This window comes from Panthera uncia, assembly GCF_023721935.1.
Source record: "Panthera uncia isolate 11264 chromosome B2 unlocalized genomic scaffold, Puncia_PCG_1.0 HiC_scaffold_24, whole genome shotgun sequence".
Lineage (NCBI taxonomy): Eukaryota > Metazoa > Chordata > Mammalia > Carnivora > Felidae > Panthera > Panthera uncia.
Window position 1 is genome coordinate 90,481,188 of NW_026057580.1, and position 18,838 is coordinate 90,500,025.

Consider the following 18,838-nt stretch of genomic DNA (forward strand, 5'->3'; position numbering starts at 1 on the left):
CACCCAGGCGCCCCATTCACATTGCTTTTTGTCTCTTAAATCTCTTTTAATCTCAGACCAATGCTGTCCAATAGAACTTCTGCAGTGATTTAAATGCCCAGTATGCTCCTGTCCAATGTGATAGCCAGAATTTTCCATTTTATTTAATTTATTCTGTTTTTACTTAATAGGCACATTTCCTTCCTCTTTTCCTGGAATTAACCATTTCCCCAAAGAGTTCTGATCCTTTCCGTGGGAAATGGTACATAGAGACCAAAATCAGGGTGCTAAATATATCCATGTGTTATGTGGGTTTTCTTTGAGAAATAATGAATTTTAGTAACTCAGAACTCTGAGTTACAGTTAAATTATAAGGCTTACATAGAGGCTATATTAGCCATTATGCACAAATAATGTTCTATTTGTTTTTAAAATGATTTATGCTAATCTCTTTCCAAAAGGAATTTGTAGCAGCTGCACAATCTTATAATTGTTGGATGTCTTCTTGTTTCAAAGGTGCTTTAATTTTAAATTGTAACAGTAAACAGGGATTCTTATAATAAAAATGTTCTGAGACATTTTTGATATTTGTGTCTTTCATGTAGCTCAAAATATGTTGAGATTTTCACATTGGGCCATTGTACCATTTTTCCTATGTTGTGTAGGGGTAGAGGATGGAGTCTAGAAAATTATCAGATTATCAAGTTTAGGGAAATAAAATCCAGCTTAGAAAACTTGCAGTTTGGGACAGGAAAGAGATTCATGGTGGAACACGATTCTGAAGTTACCCTGAGAGAGCCTGAGGCAGACGCACACATCCACACACACCCACACAAAGCTCCCTCCTCTGCAAGGAGAAAAGCGCTATTTTCTTCAGCATGCTTTCCATTTGCTTTCCATTTTGAAATAAATACATTATGCTGATAAACATTTCTTGAGGTAGACATTTCCATTGGCAGATTCGAAACTGTACTTAAGTTATAAGCCTACTGAACTTCTGTATTTTTCTCTTAAATTATAATTTCCTTTTATTCCTATTTAAGACCCGAGTGTAAAAGATGTATTCATATGCTCTCTTTACTCACTCACTTTCCTCTTTTTTGTAACCACAGAATGACAGCCTTAAATTTTAATTTCCTGACTTGGCTTGTCATGGCCTTACTTTTGTAAAACAGTGAGTTTAATTTAAGTGAATTTCTTAAGCTATTATTATTTAAACACATTTGCACAACATCAAAGAATCTTAAAATATTGCAAGCAAACGAAACTCACTTTTTCAATTCCATGTGGTTTTGATTGCTCCTATCTTTATATGAATTGTTAATGAAAAAAATTTTTTAAATAGGGCAAACCCTTTTGGTATGATCACATTGCTGAAGAGCACAATAAACTAACACGCAGGCAAGAGAAATCTGGGTTCTACTCTAGAGTCCACCATTTTCAGATTGCATGATCTTAATTCATTGACCTCTTCAGGACAACATGTTCTCATCTATAAATTGAGGACTGTAGTATAGTATGTCCTCCTGTCATCATACAAGGCTGGTAGGAAGTGGAAATGGATATAATATTGGTTCCAAAATGGCAGCACAGCTGTCCATGTACATTGGTGGTATCTATTATTAGGCAAAAGCTGTGCGCAGTCTCTCAGAAAGGAGGCCTCATCTTTGGCCAAGTCTTCTTGCCCTGTGGTGTGCTATTTCCTCTAGCACGTTCTTTCTCATTCCTTGTTCCACTCTCACAGAAGTGTGTCAGTGGGTCACCCAAAGAGATAGCTGACTCAACTGATGCCTGAAATAAAGGTAGTCAGATCTCTGATGGGGATGAAACATCTGGTTGATTGGTTTTCTCTATTTTTCTGCTACTTGTGTTGGCATGTCAACAGACATGGAAACCATCTGTCTACATGTGACATCTGTCTTTCTGGGCATTTCTTAATGTAGTGTGCTGTTGTTGACCTGCTTTCCTGGATACCCCTGGACTCATTTGATTCTCCCTTTGGGCCACTTTTTTCCACCTGCCCCAGCAAGAATTCACGTAGCTGTTGGTAGTATTTCAGCGACCTGCTTTCAATATATGTTATAAATTAAGCAAGTTTGCTGTGTACAGCTTTTGGGTCGTAATAGGAAAGGCCAAATGAGGGAAGAAAATATATCAAGGTCAAATTCAGAGTGCCCTGCCCCAGACATTACAAGATGTAGATTTTTTGTTTGGTTCGCCTTGGAAAACGCTATGACACTGACTCTTCCATGGGACAGCAAAGATAGAATTGCTTTAGAGAAATTTGGCACTCGTCTTAATCTTAATAGTCTGAACTAATGTATCACTAAGGAAAGAACTATTTTCTCCAAAAATTGTGACACCCTAGGTTATGCGACATAAGCTGTGTGTAAAGTCTGTAAACATGTGAGATGAAGAGACCCTCGGAGACATCTAGGACAAACTCCGGACTGGGGAAAAGTCCGTCCACATTAGCAATAGTTAACTTAGGCTTGGGTGGGCAGTAGAGGCACTGGTGGATAGGGTAACCTCCAATCACTGTCTGGACCTTTAATTCTCTAGTTTTTAAGGCTCTTTTCTATGACAAGTTAAAAATCCCGAAATTGGGGGCATTCCACTGTTTTGTGCAGACATAGGGAAGCAGTCGTGCATGAGAAAAGTTGGGTAGCCATAGACCTTGCCTTACATTTCTTCTCAGGTTTATCTCTGACTTTTAAGATACAGCAGCTTTCAAGATTTTTACATTATCTCTTATAATTGATACATCTTTAGAAGATGCTCTTTGGGGAATGAATTCTGACTTTCAGAATTTTAGTCCAGAGTAAGCATTTTCTTCAGGTGAGTTAAATAGAATAATCAGATAATTTTTGTCTTTATTCTTTGGGACACCATTCATATCTGTTTATTATTTAAAAACAGACCAAAAGAAAAATCCAATGCCATCTCACGAGTTGCTTTGGTTTGACAAAATCATTTTTTATGACTTATGCAAATTTTTTATTAGGTCTGCAAATTGTAAAATGCATACCTTGCCAAGGTTTTTGACATGAGCAGCTATTGTGTGAAGCTGCAATATAATATAATAATAACAGCAGTTGTTCAGCATGATTAAAAAAAAAAACAACTATATTCCAAATGAAAATGTGAAGATAATCTAATTCTGACAGAACACCACCTGTGGACATGGTCTTGACTCATTTTATTTCTTCTGTTTTCCACAAAGGATCCCAGTATTTGTTTAAAGTGCCCTAGCAGGATATCCCCTTTAAAGCTTTGACAGTCTGTTTGCAGTTCACTTCTGCCCGGGAGCAATTAAAGGCACATTACAGGATAAACAAGGTGACTGTCAGGTGAGAGGAGGAGAATGTTCCCTAGGATTATTAATGTTGAAATGAATTAGGGTAGAGTGACAGGTCTGCATTCACATAAGAATTCATGGACAGAAATCCTTAATTCTTATCAGTTCTTTAGTGTAAATGAAACTAAAATTTAGGAAGGAATAGAGAGGCACAAAGATAACAGATGACAGTATTAAAAAATATTCTTCTAGCACAAAGACATTTAATCCCCCTTTGTCAAAACTATTCTGTCTGCTTGAAAAGTTGGCCAATGGCCCCAGGGTTTCAAGGTAAGGAGAGAGAAGGAAATAGCAAAAGAGGAGGCCACTGTCATTTCAGCTGTTGGACCTGAACACTTCTTTTCATACCTGAGTCCTTGACCTTCTGCTCTGCTTCAACTCTCACCGTATAGGTCTGTGTCTGTTCTGACTGGATTTTTCTTCACTGTTGCAAGGAGTACTCAGAGAGTGCAGAAAAGGAGCTGGCACACAATGACTACTGGGTCCTGGCATTTGTCCACGCTGGGAGGTTCAGGTCTTCCAAGGGGCTTGCCCTCCTGAGACTCTGAGCTCCAAGGCGCATATGCCCCCGGGATGGTCCATTTTCTGGAATTCGATTTGTTTCTTGGAAAAATCCGTTCTTGGCTTAGGAAAAGTTGACTGTTTGAAAAGTTTCCTCAAAAGACTAATTAAAAATGTATGATTTAAAAAAAAATACTGATCTTGTGTTGAATATCTGGCCCTGGAGAAAGAGGCAAACATGAATAAAGTGGTGGGCCATGTGGGCCATCCAGTAAGAACACAGTCAAATTTCAAGTTGAGAATATATGAAACTGATAATACTCAGTATTCAGTTCTCCTGAACAGATTCTGGGAATCCTGCATTAACTTAAGTACTGTATGGCCAAGGATCAGAATTTGACTTTTACCAAGAGACATGGTATTGTATTCACACGAGATTGTTTTCACATAGTATTTTAAGATACTTGATTTACACATTTCGAAAATTAAGTTTGCATTAATTGAAGCACCACTAAAGTAGAAGAATTCTTAACCAGAGGAAAATAGAAACGTTTGTCCTTTCTTCTCATTTTTATCTCCAACCTCAACTTACATTCTCCTTTCCACTCCATTCATTCGCATGTGTTCTCTCAAAATATGTATTTTTGGGTTTTGTATGTATCTTTATGTAATTTGGATTTGCATATAAGATATTAGTATATGAAGATACTTCCTTCTGCTGTTTCTTTACTTGTTTTTTAATTAATTTATTTTTTTTACTTGAGGTGGGGGGGTAGGGGCAGAGGGAGAGAGAGAATCCCAAGCAGGCTCCACGCTCAGTACGGGGCCCAACACAGAGCTTGATCTCACAACCCTGGGATCACGACCCGAGCTGAAATCAAGAGTTGGATGCTCAACCGACTGAGCCACCCAGGCGCCCCTTTACTCACCTGTTTTTTTAGATCCATGCACTTTGTTCTGTGTGCATCATCGGTTCTGAGCACTGCACAGTACTTCATGGAGACATCTGCCATATTTACCTGTTCACTCTTGAGTAGTGATATGTCACACTGCGACAGTGACTCCAGATGCAAGCTCAGTAATTGAAACGGTAGCATCAGCGTTTTCCTTTTTTTAATTGGGTGTCATGTGTCAATTGGGTGTTTCAGTGCTGCACCGAAAATTTAGCAAAAACACGTAGGCAGCCAACTCAACTGAAATATGAACTCTGTATGGGCAGATATACACTAGAGAAATATGGACCTTTAGTCCACTTGCTTGAACCTAGAGAAACATCATTTATTCAGAACTATTTCAAAGACCCTGGTGATTTTGTCTAGGAAAAGATTAAATGTGACCCAGTGGCAGAAGTCTGCTCCAAAAAAACACCTGTCATCTTTGTGATACACAGCTCCAGGAAAATATTATAATAATCCATCTTGCTATGTAGTATTTCAAGTTATGTGTTGAACCTCTGAGCCTTCAGAGCAAACATATGTAAACTTGGACAACTTTGCCTTGGTGGTGAGACAGCATGGTAGACTGGGCAGAAGCCGGGAAAGCCGGTTTGCGTCCTCTGAAAGCTCACAATTTAGAAACGTGGCACCGTAAGCCTTATGTCACTGCAACTTTGTTCCAGCCACTAGGCTGGGAAACCCCATCACCAGACAAATACCACATTCATTCAGAATTACTCCTGTTTGCTACAAAGTCTGATGACTTGGACTCCCCCTGCCCATCTAAATGCTTCTTCCTGCAATCCCAAGTCCACTGAGCCGCCACCACTGTTTTCCACTGTGGAGGATGCTAATGGAAGCAGCATCTTACCCTCAGTAGGGATTTGCTTCATCACTTCTTAGCTGGGTGTCCTTGAGGATGTTGCCTAAATTCTCTCTTCCTTTAAAATTGGCCAGTGTGTAGAACAGGTGCACTGACTCCCACCTGTGCCCCAGGTATTTTGTGTAAGAATTAAATGAGACAAAACCTGTGAGACACTGGGCAGCATGGGTGGCACTTGCTAAATGTTGCACTTGACCCACTATATCTCTTTCTGTCTCGTGGTCCCTCCCACAAGCAAGGTACAAATTGCAGCTTCCTGGTTCTTTTGTGCTCTCTCTCCACCCAGGTACACTCCTTCTTTCTCACTGCTCCATATAAATCCGCCTTTTCTCGGGGCGCCTGGGTGACTCAGTCGGTTAAGCATCCGACTCTTGATCTGAGCTCAGGTCGTGATCTCAAGGTTCCTGGGATCGAGCCCCACGTCAGGCTCTGCGCTGACAGCACGGAGCCTGCTTGGGATTCTCTCTTTCCCTCTCTCTCTGTCCTTCCCCAGCTGGCATTCTCTCTCTCGCTCGCTCAAAATAAATAAATAAACTTTAAAACATGAATAAATGAATCTGCCTTTTCTTGCCATTTCCCAGGCAATTCCTCGTGGTGCCACCCTCTCTTCACCTGGGCAGGGCACCACCAACGTCTTACCCTGCCCATTACTACTCCTCCTGTTCCACATCTGTTCACTCTGTCCCCTAAAGGACACTCTAGAGAGCAGAGAGGCCTTTCCTGTCTTCTTTTGTCCCATGGAAGAATCGCTCTTAGATGTCAATTCCGGGAATAGTTGCGCTTTGACTAAACCGCTGGTTTAGTTTTGAGCTTAGGGACCCCAAATCTTACATCTGCTTGAGTTTCTGTTTACCTCTGCGTTGACGGCTGGACAGCTCAGAGACCAGCTTGAGGCTTACACCCAGCTGGTGCACTGTACTTCATGACAAGTGTTTTACGTACAAATCTCACCCAGATCATCGTGTTATTTATTTTTTCCCCGTTTCCCTGTGACCCTGCCTTGCCCACTGTTTAAATCCTGTTATCTTATATTTATATTGTAATTATTCTAAATCCTTTTGGGAACTACGTAGAGCATAAATAGCACATATTTCAGTGGGAAGCAGTATGGAGGGAAGGCAAGAGCCAGGACTGTGCAGAAGACAAACCTGGGTGCAGAGCCTCTCCACTCCTCACCCTCAGTGAGGCTTTGGAGGGTTATCTCCACCCTGGGTTTCCATTTCCTGCCTGACTGAAGACAGAACGTACCTCCCCCTCAGGGGGGTGGTGCCGTGTAAATGAGATCATGACCGTGAAGTGCCAAACACTGGCTGCCTATTAGATACTAGTTCCATCTGTATCTTCCAGTGTGTCTATCCTGGTGAACAGATATTTCTAAATTAATTGATACTTAATTGGTATCTACAAAATAGATACCATGTTTAGTAGGTGTTAATTGATTCCAGCACCTCCAGGAGCTTCTTCACTCAGAGGACTGAAGCACTCACCAGTTTGCTTCATGAGACACATTAGGTACCTGGGGGAATTATGCTCCTTTCTGTCTCCAGCGTTGTAAAATCGCCCAAGAGACAAAAGTGGGAAGTGTGCAGCCGTAGATTATGGTATCGTTTGAAGTGGGGTTTTCTCTTAGCAATAAATGATATCTGGCCCTTAATAGCACGTCCGAATGCTGGGGGGCAGAGGGTTAAGATTTTATCTGACAAAGGCTCCCTGGTAACTGCTCTTGCCATCCCGAGGTCAGAATTCTCTACGCTGGTTCTGCTGGGATCGGGAATCCTTTGTGGGCTCAAGTATGGGTTTCCTGTCTGACCTTGCCATTGCCCTCTTTTTCCCCCATTAGCCTTGTAGCGGTGCCTGGGAGACCGCATCCTGTGGAAAGACAGAAGATCAGATGACGGCTTCTGGTCAAGCTCGTAAATATGTGAATGCCTTCTCAACCCGGACTCTGGTCATGTGAGACGTTTCCAGACAAGCATTATGGTTTTCAGAACACTTCAAAAGTTGACTTGGGATGATATATCATTCCTTCACATGAAACTTTTCATGAATGGGAGAAGAACCTATTTTTGTTGTGGTACAACAGTTGAGAGCAGCACCAAGTGCATTTAGGTGGATGAAATCTTATGGGATTTCACCCAACTAAAAGGAATTTTTTAAATAAATAAATAAATAAATAAATAACAGTCTTACCTAAATTATTAGGTAATGAATTGTAGTCAGTTGTTAATATCTTAATGCAGATTTTTTTAAACATAAAATGATTTATCTGTATTTTAGAGGATCCCACAGACCAGTATTTTTTTCCTGTGATGGGGTTGTTGAAATTTTTACACAAAAAAAAGGTACTCCAATATTTCACTTTTCTCAATCACTAAACACAATGCATTACTATAAATGTTGACTTAATACCATGGGATTATTAATCAAGATTGTAAATGCTCATTTATGGTTAATAACATTGGAGGTACATTTATTGTACTAAACCATTTTATGAGTTCTTGTTGTTGTTGTTGTCAGCTTGCTTTAAAAATTATTACTGTGTGAAATAGTTTTATAAAAAATTATATTTTTATTCAGTAATTTAATTTTGTAAATGCCAAATGAAAAATGTGTTTTGCTGCTATGGTCTTAGCCTGTAGACGTGCTGCTAGTATCAGAGGGGCAGTAGAGCTTTGGACGGAAAGAAAAGAAACCTGGTGTTAGGTAATTGACTATGCACTAGTATTTCAGACTTGTTAATTTTTTTATATATATATATATGTACTTTTTTTTCCCTTTTGTAATACCTTGGAAAACTGGTTTGGGAGATTTTGCATTTGTTGATGTCATTGGTTTTTTTTTTTTTTTTTTTTGGTTTTTTGTTTTTTTTTTATTTTTTATTTTTTTGGTTATTGTTGGTTTAGAAGAACTCGCATTGCACTTCTTTACTTCTTTTTTGGGAGATCTGTGTTGTTGATGTTCTGTGTTTTGTTTTGAGTTCAGCCTAACTGTTCTTTAATTCAGGGGTTATGTGTTTGATCAGCGTCCCCCATGGTTTCCAAGTGTAAGGTCTCAGAACTGCCGCACAGAACCTGTGTTCGCAGCTGGGGTCGAGAGCCTGGGGTCTATAGCCAGTTGCTGCCTTAAGAACATTTGGTGCAAGATGGCCGGCACTGAACTTTGATATGACAGTGTACTTACTGCCTTGTAGAGAAATAAAGCTGTGCCCTTATTTTACTTACTTCTGGCTTCTCTCTTGTGATTGTGGACAGTTATACTTTTAAGGAAATGGAGTGAACCCGAAGCACTTTCTTAGGTTAATAATTTGTGCACCATCTGAACCTCATGTGAAGAAGCCAAGAAAGAAGAACAAGCAAACCAAGTTCAGTAGTTTAGAAAATCATCACGTGCAGAGTGACAGCTGGGAGGAGTCTTGCAGAATGTATTAGGGTTCCAGCAGCATGTGCACTGGGATAATGAGGACTGATACCACAGATGTGGGTGGGGATAGGACGACCACGGGGTTGGTGCATGCACCTGGGTGGGTAGAGGCCTGAAGGACACTGTCACCTGGAGAGGGGCAGTCATGGAAGGCAGGAGCCCTAGAGAAGAGTCATGACCTTTGAAGACCTCACAGGGAGAGTCCCGAGGGCAATGCTTGACTTTCCTTCCATCCCTTCCATCTCTGTCAAGGGTCCTCGTTCACAGAACCAGCCAGAAGCTAGAAGGCAAGGGAGCACTTGGATGTAAGGTCAGTCAGCCTCTGAGGACAGAGCCTGAGAACATTGACCTGCTGGGGCAAGGGTAGGGCATTCCAGCCGAGTCACCCATTCGTTTCACCTCCCTGTGTTACAGATGAACCTCTGCTGGCCTCCCTCTCTGCTCACCCTTCTTTTTCCTGTGCTACAATAGCCCTCTCACCTGGACGTCTTACAATTTCCTCTAGTCACTCTTGTCCAACTTAGACTTTGCATTCTCACCTGCACGATGCACTTGGTGTTCTAGAGCCAAGGATTTATTATCCCAATACCAGTCTTTAGGACTATTTAGGAAAAAAAAGAAAGAGTAAAAAGACTGTTTAGTATTCTCCAATTGTCTTTTTTTTTAATGTTTATTTTTTGGGAAGGCGCCTGGGTGGCTAAGTCAGTGGAACATCCGACTTCGGCTCAGGTCATGATCTTGTGGTCCATGAGTTCAAGTCCTGAATCAGGCTCTGTGCTGCTTCAGATTCTGGGGAGCCTGCTTCAGATTCTGTATTTCCCTCTTTCTCTGCCCCTCCCCCATTCATGCACGCGCTCTCTCTCGGTTTAAATGTTTAAACGAATAAACATTTAAAAAACATTTTTTAATTTAAAAAATTAAAAAAGTAAATATTTTTGAGAGAAAGGGCATGCAAGCGGGGGAGGGGCAGAGAGCGAGGGACAGAGGAGCCAAAGTGGGCTCTGCACTGACAGCAGCAAGCCGGACGCGGGGCTCGAACTCAAGAACATGAGATCCTGGGGCGCCTGGGTGGCTCAGTCGGTTAAGCGGCCGACTTCGGCTCAGGTCATGATCTCGCGGTCCGTGAGTTCAAGCCCCGCGTCGGGCTCTGTGCTGACAGCTCAGAGCCTGGAGCCTGTTTCGGATTCTGTGTCCTCCTCTCTCTGACCCTCCCCCGTTCATGCTTTGTCTCTCTCTGTCTCAAAAATAAAAACGTTAAAAAAAAAAAATTAAAAAAAAAAAAAAGAAAAGAACATGAGATCCTGACCTGACTTGAAATCAGGTGCTTAGGCTTAACTGACCCAGCCAGGCGCCCCCTTTGTCTTTCCGAGAGGTAATAACACATCATCCCTAACACAGTGTTTTTATATTCATGAACTCTCCGAGTATGTTCCAAGTGCTACTCTGCCCCTTACTGGCAGTTCAAAGTTGGACAGGTCACTGACCTTTCTGAGACTCTTTGATTCACCTGTGAGATGAGTTCATTCCTACAATGAAGTCTTGTTGAGTAACACGCTATACAAATATTTGTTGTTACATATGCTTTCTGTAATTAAGTAATGCATGCCATCTAGTGTGTCAAATGTTCATCTGACTGGTGATGTGCATTGCTGATTACAGAGTTAAATGCAGAGGTCATATTGTAACTATTAAATTAATGGCAAGAGTGAAATCAGCATTATGCAGAACTGAAACAAATATTTACCATTCTGAGGGGCACCTGGGTAGCTCAGTCGGTTCAACCTTGGCTCAGGTCCTGATCTCATGATTCGTGGGTTCGAGCCCTGTGTCGAGCTCTGTGCTGACAGCTCAGAGCCTGGAGCCTGTTTCAGGTTCCGTCTCCCTCTCTCTCTCTCTGCCCTTCCCCTGCTTGTGCTCCGTCTGTCTCTAAAATAAATAAACATTAAAAAAAAATTTTTTACCTTTCCGACAAGTACATGACCTAGTAACTAGAAACTAAAAACTTGAACTAACGAAAAATAGTGCAGATTTAGGTTTTATGTACAAATACGCTCGTATAACACCCATTTCATCAGCATCTCTAAGACATTTGTCCTGGCTTTTTGTTTTTAATCATTCTCCTTTCTAAAGCAGAGATTCAGGCAGTAAAATATATGGAAATAACATTTCTTACTACTCAAAGGAAAGGTTGTTCTTTTGAGTTCTTGTGTGTAAAGCTTGTGTCCACATGTGTACATCTGGAGAACAGGAGAGATGCTGAGAAAATTCTGATTTGTCTCCCAGCTGATAATGGGATTAATCGTTCAAGATGAGACAGAAGTGCAGGGAAAATTTTCTTTGTTTCTTTAGAAATTGTAAAATACTAGAACTGGAAGGGAACTTAGACATCCTAAGGGGCTTCCCCTGTTTGTCACACTTAGAGGCCAACCAACTGATCTGAATTGAATTCAGACTCTGCCTTTTATCAGCTCTATGACTTTATGTAAGTTTTACTTTATCACCCCAAGCTTCATATTATTCATTGTATGTTTTACTTATATAGGACTTTCTTGTGTTAATAATTAGTGCACCAACTGATACATCTCAATGTTGTTAGGTATTACGAAGATTATTGCATGACAGAGTAAATGCGTTCTTGCATCTTTGTAAAATGTTGCAGTGCCTAATGATTGGGGAAGTCACTGTGATGACTTATGATCAATCAGAGAAAAAAACATGTCGATTACCTAGCAACGGAGAAGGGAAAACCACTGAGGCCCATGTCTCTGATTGTGTTAAATCTAGTCTTCATATTAAAACTAACTTTAAATCTAAGTTATATCCTCTCAAAATATTCCTAACCATTCTGAGATGCCACTAAAGATATGTTTCCCCTTCCTGTACAAATGTTTGTGGGAAATATGGGGGCATATTTTTCCTCAAACTTGTTTGTTTCTAATCTGAAAAAGAAAACCAATAGATAAAATATGATGTGTAGGTCTCTTACACTGCACTTAAAATACACGTTTGTTGCTTGTTTGTTTTTTTTTTCTCTAACCTTTGCCATTATAATTTTCCCCCTTATTCTCCATTTTTTAGAAAGCAGAGTTAAAAGGAAGTCAGCTAAATGCAAAGCTCTTTTTAGGGGCACCTGGCTGGCTCAGTCAGTAGAGCATGCAACTCTTGATCTCAGGGTTGTGAGTTCAAGCCCCATGTTGGGTATATGGATTACTTAAAAATAAAGGCATTTTTTCAAATTTTTTTAATGTTTATTTATTTTTGAGAGACAGAGAGCGACTGAGCATGAGCTGGGGAGGGACAGAGAGAGAGGGAGAGAGGGAGAGACAGAATATGAAGCAGGCTCCAGGCTCCGAGCTGTCAGCACAGAGCCCAATACAGGGCTCTAACTCATGAGCCGTGAGATCATGACCCAAGCTGAAGTCAGACCCTTAACTGACTGAGCCACCCAGGCGCCCCCAAAATAAAATCTTTAAAAAAATAAAATGCAAATCCCTTTTTAAAAATAAAGTTGCCTTATATATAACTATATGTAGTGACTTTGGGAACTGCAGCAAGATGAAACTGAACTATACATTTTAAGGAAACTGTACTTTGGTAATAAATAGGCAAGAATTCTTTTTAATTGACATTTAATGTAAATATTCTTGCTGCTGACGTGGAAATTGGGGAGATTGATATTTGCCGTATAGACCATATTTATTCAGTTAGTACCTATTGCGTATTTGAGTTGGGGTTAGAGTTCAGAACATAGCTGAAAATCCCTGGACAACGGGAGCTTACATTCTGGAGGGAGACAGGAGTCAGTGGATAATTACGGTGGGGTTGTAACAAGAGTAAAAGAGACAAGAGAGCACTAAATCTAGACTTGGAGGAGCAGCACAGCTTCCCACAGAACTGCCATCGAGCAGGACTGATAACACCGAGATAAAGCAGGGTAGGAATTGGGGCGTCAAGGTGAAGGTAGCATCTGAAATTTCCTGGAGGAAAAAGACCCAAATAAAATGACTTGTCTTACTTTAAATTCATGATGGCAAACTGCAAAAGGGGACTCAGGCAATTCTACTACCTGAGGATATTCTCTGGTAAAGTCTTTTTCTCAGCTCAGAACATCAGCGAGAAAAGAGAAGCATCCCATCTCCCCACATCAAAGCCGTCCACAGACCAGCACATGCCAAAGTCCTTTCCTTCCGCCTTAACATGGATGAGCACTCCCAGCTGCAATCAGGGGCCAGCCCTTCCATTTGGCCTCTGCAAGCTTGTATTCTTCTACTTTGTACCCTCCAGGGCCTCATCCTGCAGATAGGATCTTTCTCCTATATCATAATGTCTTCCTCTCTCCTGAATCACTCTTATCACATTAACATGGTCTACATCTCCCAGCAGTAATATCACCATGATACAGCCCCATTTATCTGTTCTTCATCTCAGCAAAACTACTTCAGGGATCTTCTATGGTCATGGGCACCACTTCCTCATGTTGTCTTCTCCAGTGGTCCACACCGTATGAACTTTGCCCCTATTCCACCATGTTTGCCCTTGTCAGTGTCACTAATGGCCTCCATGTTTCCAAAGCCTTTGGTCATTTACAGGCCTCATTTTACTTCAGCTATTGGCAGCCTTCTACATAATTGACACTCCCACTTTCTTGAGCCACTTTCCTTTCTTGGCTCTAGGGTACCACTCTCCCGGTTTCCCTCCTTCCTCACTGGTTTCCTCTAAAGACCAAAAAGTCAACTGAGTAAGCTTAAAAATCTAATTGGCTTTATTCAAACAAATAGAAGGGAGCTCCAAGGAGTTGTGGAAAGTAGAAAGCTTCTATAGGCAGAAATGGGTACGGGGGGGGGGGGGGGGGGGGGGGGGGTTCTGGTTGTTGGCAGCTGCAAGACAAAGAAGTTATTAGCAAACATTTCAGGCAAGGTCATCTTCCCTCAGGGGGAGAGGCAGGAGGTCTCCTCAGACAGATATTGCAGATGACCTTACTGGTGTTGATCAAGAAATCCCAGACTCACTGGTTTAAAATTCCACTCCTGGGAGAGGTTGAAACGGCAATTAGGTTAAGTCTTGATCGGGCTTAGCATAAGTGACTCATTTTAGGCCTATTGTTTCTTTTCTTTTTCTTTTTTATTTTTTTTTTTATTTTTGAGAGAGAGACAGAGAGACAGAGCACAAGCAGGGGAGGAGCAGAGAGAGAGGGAGACACAGAATGTGAGGCAGGCTTCAGGCTCTGAGCTGTCAGTACAGAGCCTGAGGACGCAAGGCTCGAACTCACAAACCGTGAGATCATGACCTGAGCCGAAGTCGGATGCTTAACCAACTGAGCCACCCAGGCGCCCCAAGCCCGTTTCTTTTTAACACAGTTAGATACTTTCCTCCTCTTGGCCTCCAAGTGGTCCTTTCCTCCTTCCTCTCCATCATTCTTCCCAAGGGACTTTGTTACCTCTGTTGCTCTAAGTATCATCTTTATCTTTAGCCCTGACCCCCTTCCAGAATTCCAGATTCCTGTATTCTATTCCATATTAACATTCTCCCCATATAAACTTCTTAAATTTAGTATGAACAAAATGAGGCTCATAATCACTCATTGCTTCTATTTTTCTCATTTGAAATCATTCTCATTTGTAGTAATTAGCCCTCATTTCTTCCATTTCTCAAGCCAAAAGAACGTTTTTAAATGTTTATTTTTTTTTGAGAGACAGCAAGAGAGAATGCAAGCAGGGGAGGGACAGAGAAAGAAAATCCCAAGCAGGCTCCACCTTGCAAGGCCCAACATGGGGCTCAAACTCACAAACCGTGAGATCATAACCTGGGCCAAAATCAAGAGTTGGACGCTTAACCGACTAAGCCATCCAGGCACGCCTCAGGCTAAAAATTTGAGCGTCATCCTTGACTTCTCCCTTTACCTTATCACCCCTCCTTACACCCAATTGCTCACAGTGACCTGAGTTCTATACCTTGAAATTATGCCACCTTAAATGTGCCACATTTCTTCATTGTCAGTAATGACATTGTTAGTAATGCCACAATGCATATTAAGTGCTCATGGTAGAAGGGAGAGGGAGGGAAGGGTCCTAGCAGAGGGAAAAATAGTGATGTCTGAGAGGTCAGAGTGAGGAAAAAATGAAAGGGAAACCTGGGGGACCAGGAAAGATATGTGGCCAAAGAAGCCTATAACCACTCTACAAGAGTTTGAGTTGTGTCCTTAGAGATAAAGGGAATCATTGCATGTTGAGTGGCTTTAGACAGGGAAATAAGATGATTAATTTATACCTGACTTACATAAATAATTCTGTTCAAATCCCTTTTTTACAGATAGGATAAAATGAAACTTCAGTTTAGCAGAGCCAAATGATTGCAGGGACTAAATTTTATACTCAGCCAGTTGGGTTTTACATAGTACATTTCCTACTGTGTCTTAATTTCAAAGGAATGTGCTTTAATCCCAGAAAATCCTATTGAGAAATACCTTTTGCTCTGAAGTTAACAAAGACTAATTTCTTTTTTTTTTTTATTTTCATAAAGGCTATTTTCACATTTTATAGTATATAAAGAAACTAGTACAGGAAAATTTACATAAAACACTTTTTTCCTTTAAGAGCAGTATCTTTTCAACCAATAATCAATAATTTATCTAAATTATTGTCATTTTCCTTGTCATCTTCAAAAGCCAAATCTTCCATTGAATTTTTAACATATGGTGTAATTCTTGCCCAATAAGGAACCCTGACAATATTTGTTCTGGAAGGTGTTCTCGGCTTACTTTATAGTTATTGTATTTTACTCTGTAATCTAGAATACATTCATGTAGTCCAGTGATTTTCACACTTTTTTGGGCATCAGAAACACACTGTGAACTTGTGTGATTCTTGACCTTACTCTTGGGGATTCTGATTCATAAGTCAGGTGTTGACCTAGGAATATTTTCACAAGCTTCCAGGTAATTCTCATGCAGGTGGTCTGAGGGGACCACACTGGAAACCCTGTCTTAGGACAAACTTTTTTAGTCTCCCAAACCCTGTGCCTTCTTTATTACAATCCCCATGGATTTCAATTCCTGTGGAGCACATAATTCTTCATTAAAATGTACATTGGTCTATAGAATATTAGAAAAATATTAAGCCCATAACTATAAATAGAGTTTCTTAAATCCAGGGAATCATTCTATTACAGATATTGGTAATTAAGGCTGAACTTGGCTGTCAGATCCATCTTTTGTTTAAGTTTTACAGTATGTGGCAAAGCATAATTTTACTCATAGTATGTCCAAATCTCTTTAAACATATGGCTCTATTGCATATGACCTATCAAAATGGAATTAATAGCTCAAAAAGTTTAGTTCATTTACAAAATACAAAAATACCATTTCCATCCAGAAGTCCCTTGTTCTAAACCAGTCTTTAATCAACTTGCCAAATGCTTGTTCAAGTCACTTTACTCCTCTCTACTTTGGAATTTCTATTTAAATGGAGGAAGTGTTTAATCTTGTATATAGTTACAAAGCACACAGAGGTTCTCAGATCAAAGACAAATAAAATTCAAAGAAAGCTTCAGTAGCTCAAAGACACTGAAATCCTAAGGACAGAATAGTGAGGTTTTCCTGCTGGAAAGCATCCTCTGAAATGAATTTGTAAATTGACAAATTATCCTTGACTGTGTTTGGGGGCAGATGTAAAGGACAGAGCTGGTGTTGGTTTTCAGTCAGTCACTTCGCTAAAGAATGTAAATCCATTCACCTATAATTTAGTGGTCCCAGATACCTAATTATGGACAGACTCCTCACCTTCCCTTCTTTGGTTAGTTTCCAAGTCAGTGAAGCAGTGACCAAGTATATAGCCTGCCACACACTGGGATGGTACACGTTGGCTTGGGCAGTAGCCACGTGACTTCACTTGGATCATACCAAATCCATTCCCCTTCCCAGTTGCAAATCTGCCCAAATGAGAAGACATTAGTAACATGTATCCTGGTTAAACGTAGTGAATGGAGGGCATGAATTAATGCCACTCCATCGGGAAATTGTACCAAATGACAATGAAGGGGGAAGTAAGGAGCACAAATATAAAAGTCAAAGAGAATAGAAAAGACCAGGTACTATTACTTTTTTGGCAAGAACCTAAATTATTCACGTATTCTACAAATATTTATTGAGCACTTCCCATGCCAGGCAGAATTCAAAATTCTACAAATCTGATATATGTAATTTTCAAATTACTCACAGAGCAATATTGTCTTGGATGCCCCCCAAAAGTACCAAAAGAATGGTCTGTTTCAGATTTCCTATTTTATTAGCCATATTTCTTTAAGACTAAATGTCTTTATTCATGTTTTAACATTTCTGACATCAGGTGTGTCTTTAACATAGTTTGATTTTTCTTTCTTTGAAAATTGGTATTAAGTCCATAGAGCCCTGTACTTGATGACACCATAAAATAAAGGAAGAGCTTGAAACTTAAAATCAGAATATCTGAAAAGACTCCCTAATGTTTTAGGGGCACTTGGCTGCTTCAGTCAGTGGAGCATGTGACTTTTGATCTTGTGGGTCATGAATTCAAGCACCATGTTGGACATAGAGCTTACTTTAAAAAAAAAAAAGACTCCGTAACTTTTTACTTATGAATTTTTTCTGAAACCCACAGGGGTTCAGCCTTCACAAATTTTGACCACTTTTCCCAGGCAGATCAGAGCCACATGCTTAACTATGGCTCATGGGTTGATGCATGTCTAAACCATTCCAGGGTGGGAATGTTCTTTTACTTTCAGTCTCTAACCCAATATCCAATGTGTGGAAGGTGTTTAATACATATTTGGAAAGTCCATGAAAGAATATGAGTTAGCATCCCTGCATCATTATTCATGACCTACCTGTGACAGTGATCGAACACTTCATCTCTCTAGGTCTGTGTTTGCTTAGCTATAAAGTGAGTTTGGATGGGGTGCCCAGGTGGCTCAGTTGGTTAAACATCCGACTCTTGATTTCAGCTCCTGTCATGATCTCAGGATTGTGGGATCAAGCCCCACATTGGGCTCCACACTCAGTGTGGAGCCTGCTTAAGATTCTTTCTCTCACTCTCGCTCTCTCCCTCTCTCACTCTCTCTCTCCCATTACCCCCTCCGCCAACTTACACACACTCTGTCTCTAAAATAAAATTTTTAAAAAGCTTAAAAAAATAAAATGAGTTTGGATGAGCTCAGCTATGGACAGACTCCTTCCTGCTCTAGCCATCTCTAAGTAAGTGAAGTCATTAAGCTGCTGCGCATGGGAAACTACTGTGGTTTTAGAGGATTTATTTGACAAGTGTATTGTTCATGAAAGCAATGTACTTGATAACTGCTGTCTGGATTATGTCTCCTCCTAACGCATATGTTGAAGTCCTAACCCTCAATGCTTCAGAATGTGACTATATGTGGAATAAGGACCTATAAATGGGGGCATAAGGTAAAAATGGGGGTAATAAGGTAAAAATGGGGTCATATATATAACTGTGATGTCCTTGTATCCTTCTAAGAAAGGGACATTAGGACACAGATGCACAGAGTGACCATGTGAAGACATAGGAAGAAGATGGCCATCTACAAATCAAGGACAAACATCTTAAGAGAAACAAATGCTGCCAACAGCTGGATCTCAGGCTTCTAGCCTCCAAAATTATGAGAAAATAAATTGCTGTTGGTTAAGACACCCAGTATGGTACTTTGATATGATAGCCTTAGCAAACTGTACAATAACATTGGCTAATCACCAGTTGTACAAGAAGAGAAAAAAGT

The 18,838-nt window shown here is 40.5% G+C and overlaps 1 protein-coding gene across 2 annotated transcripts in view; it reads left to right on the forward strand.

Annotated features, from left to right (window-relative positions):
* Positions 1–9,348, forward strand: part of MYB (MYB proto-oncogene, transcription factor) — a 34,654-nt gene extending 25,306 nt beyond the window's left edge. For both annotated transcript variants that reach the window (XM_049654400.1, XM_049654401.1), the window contains one exon: positions 7,497–9,348. In XM_049654400.1, the coding sequence (XP_049510357.1) occupies positions 7,497–7,613 (117 nt within the window). In that variant the 3' untranslated portion in view covers positions 7,614–9,348. The remainder of the gene's footprint in view (positions 1–7,496) is intronic.
* The last annotated feature ends 9,490 nt before the right edge of the window (positions 9,349–18,838 follow it).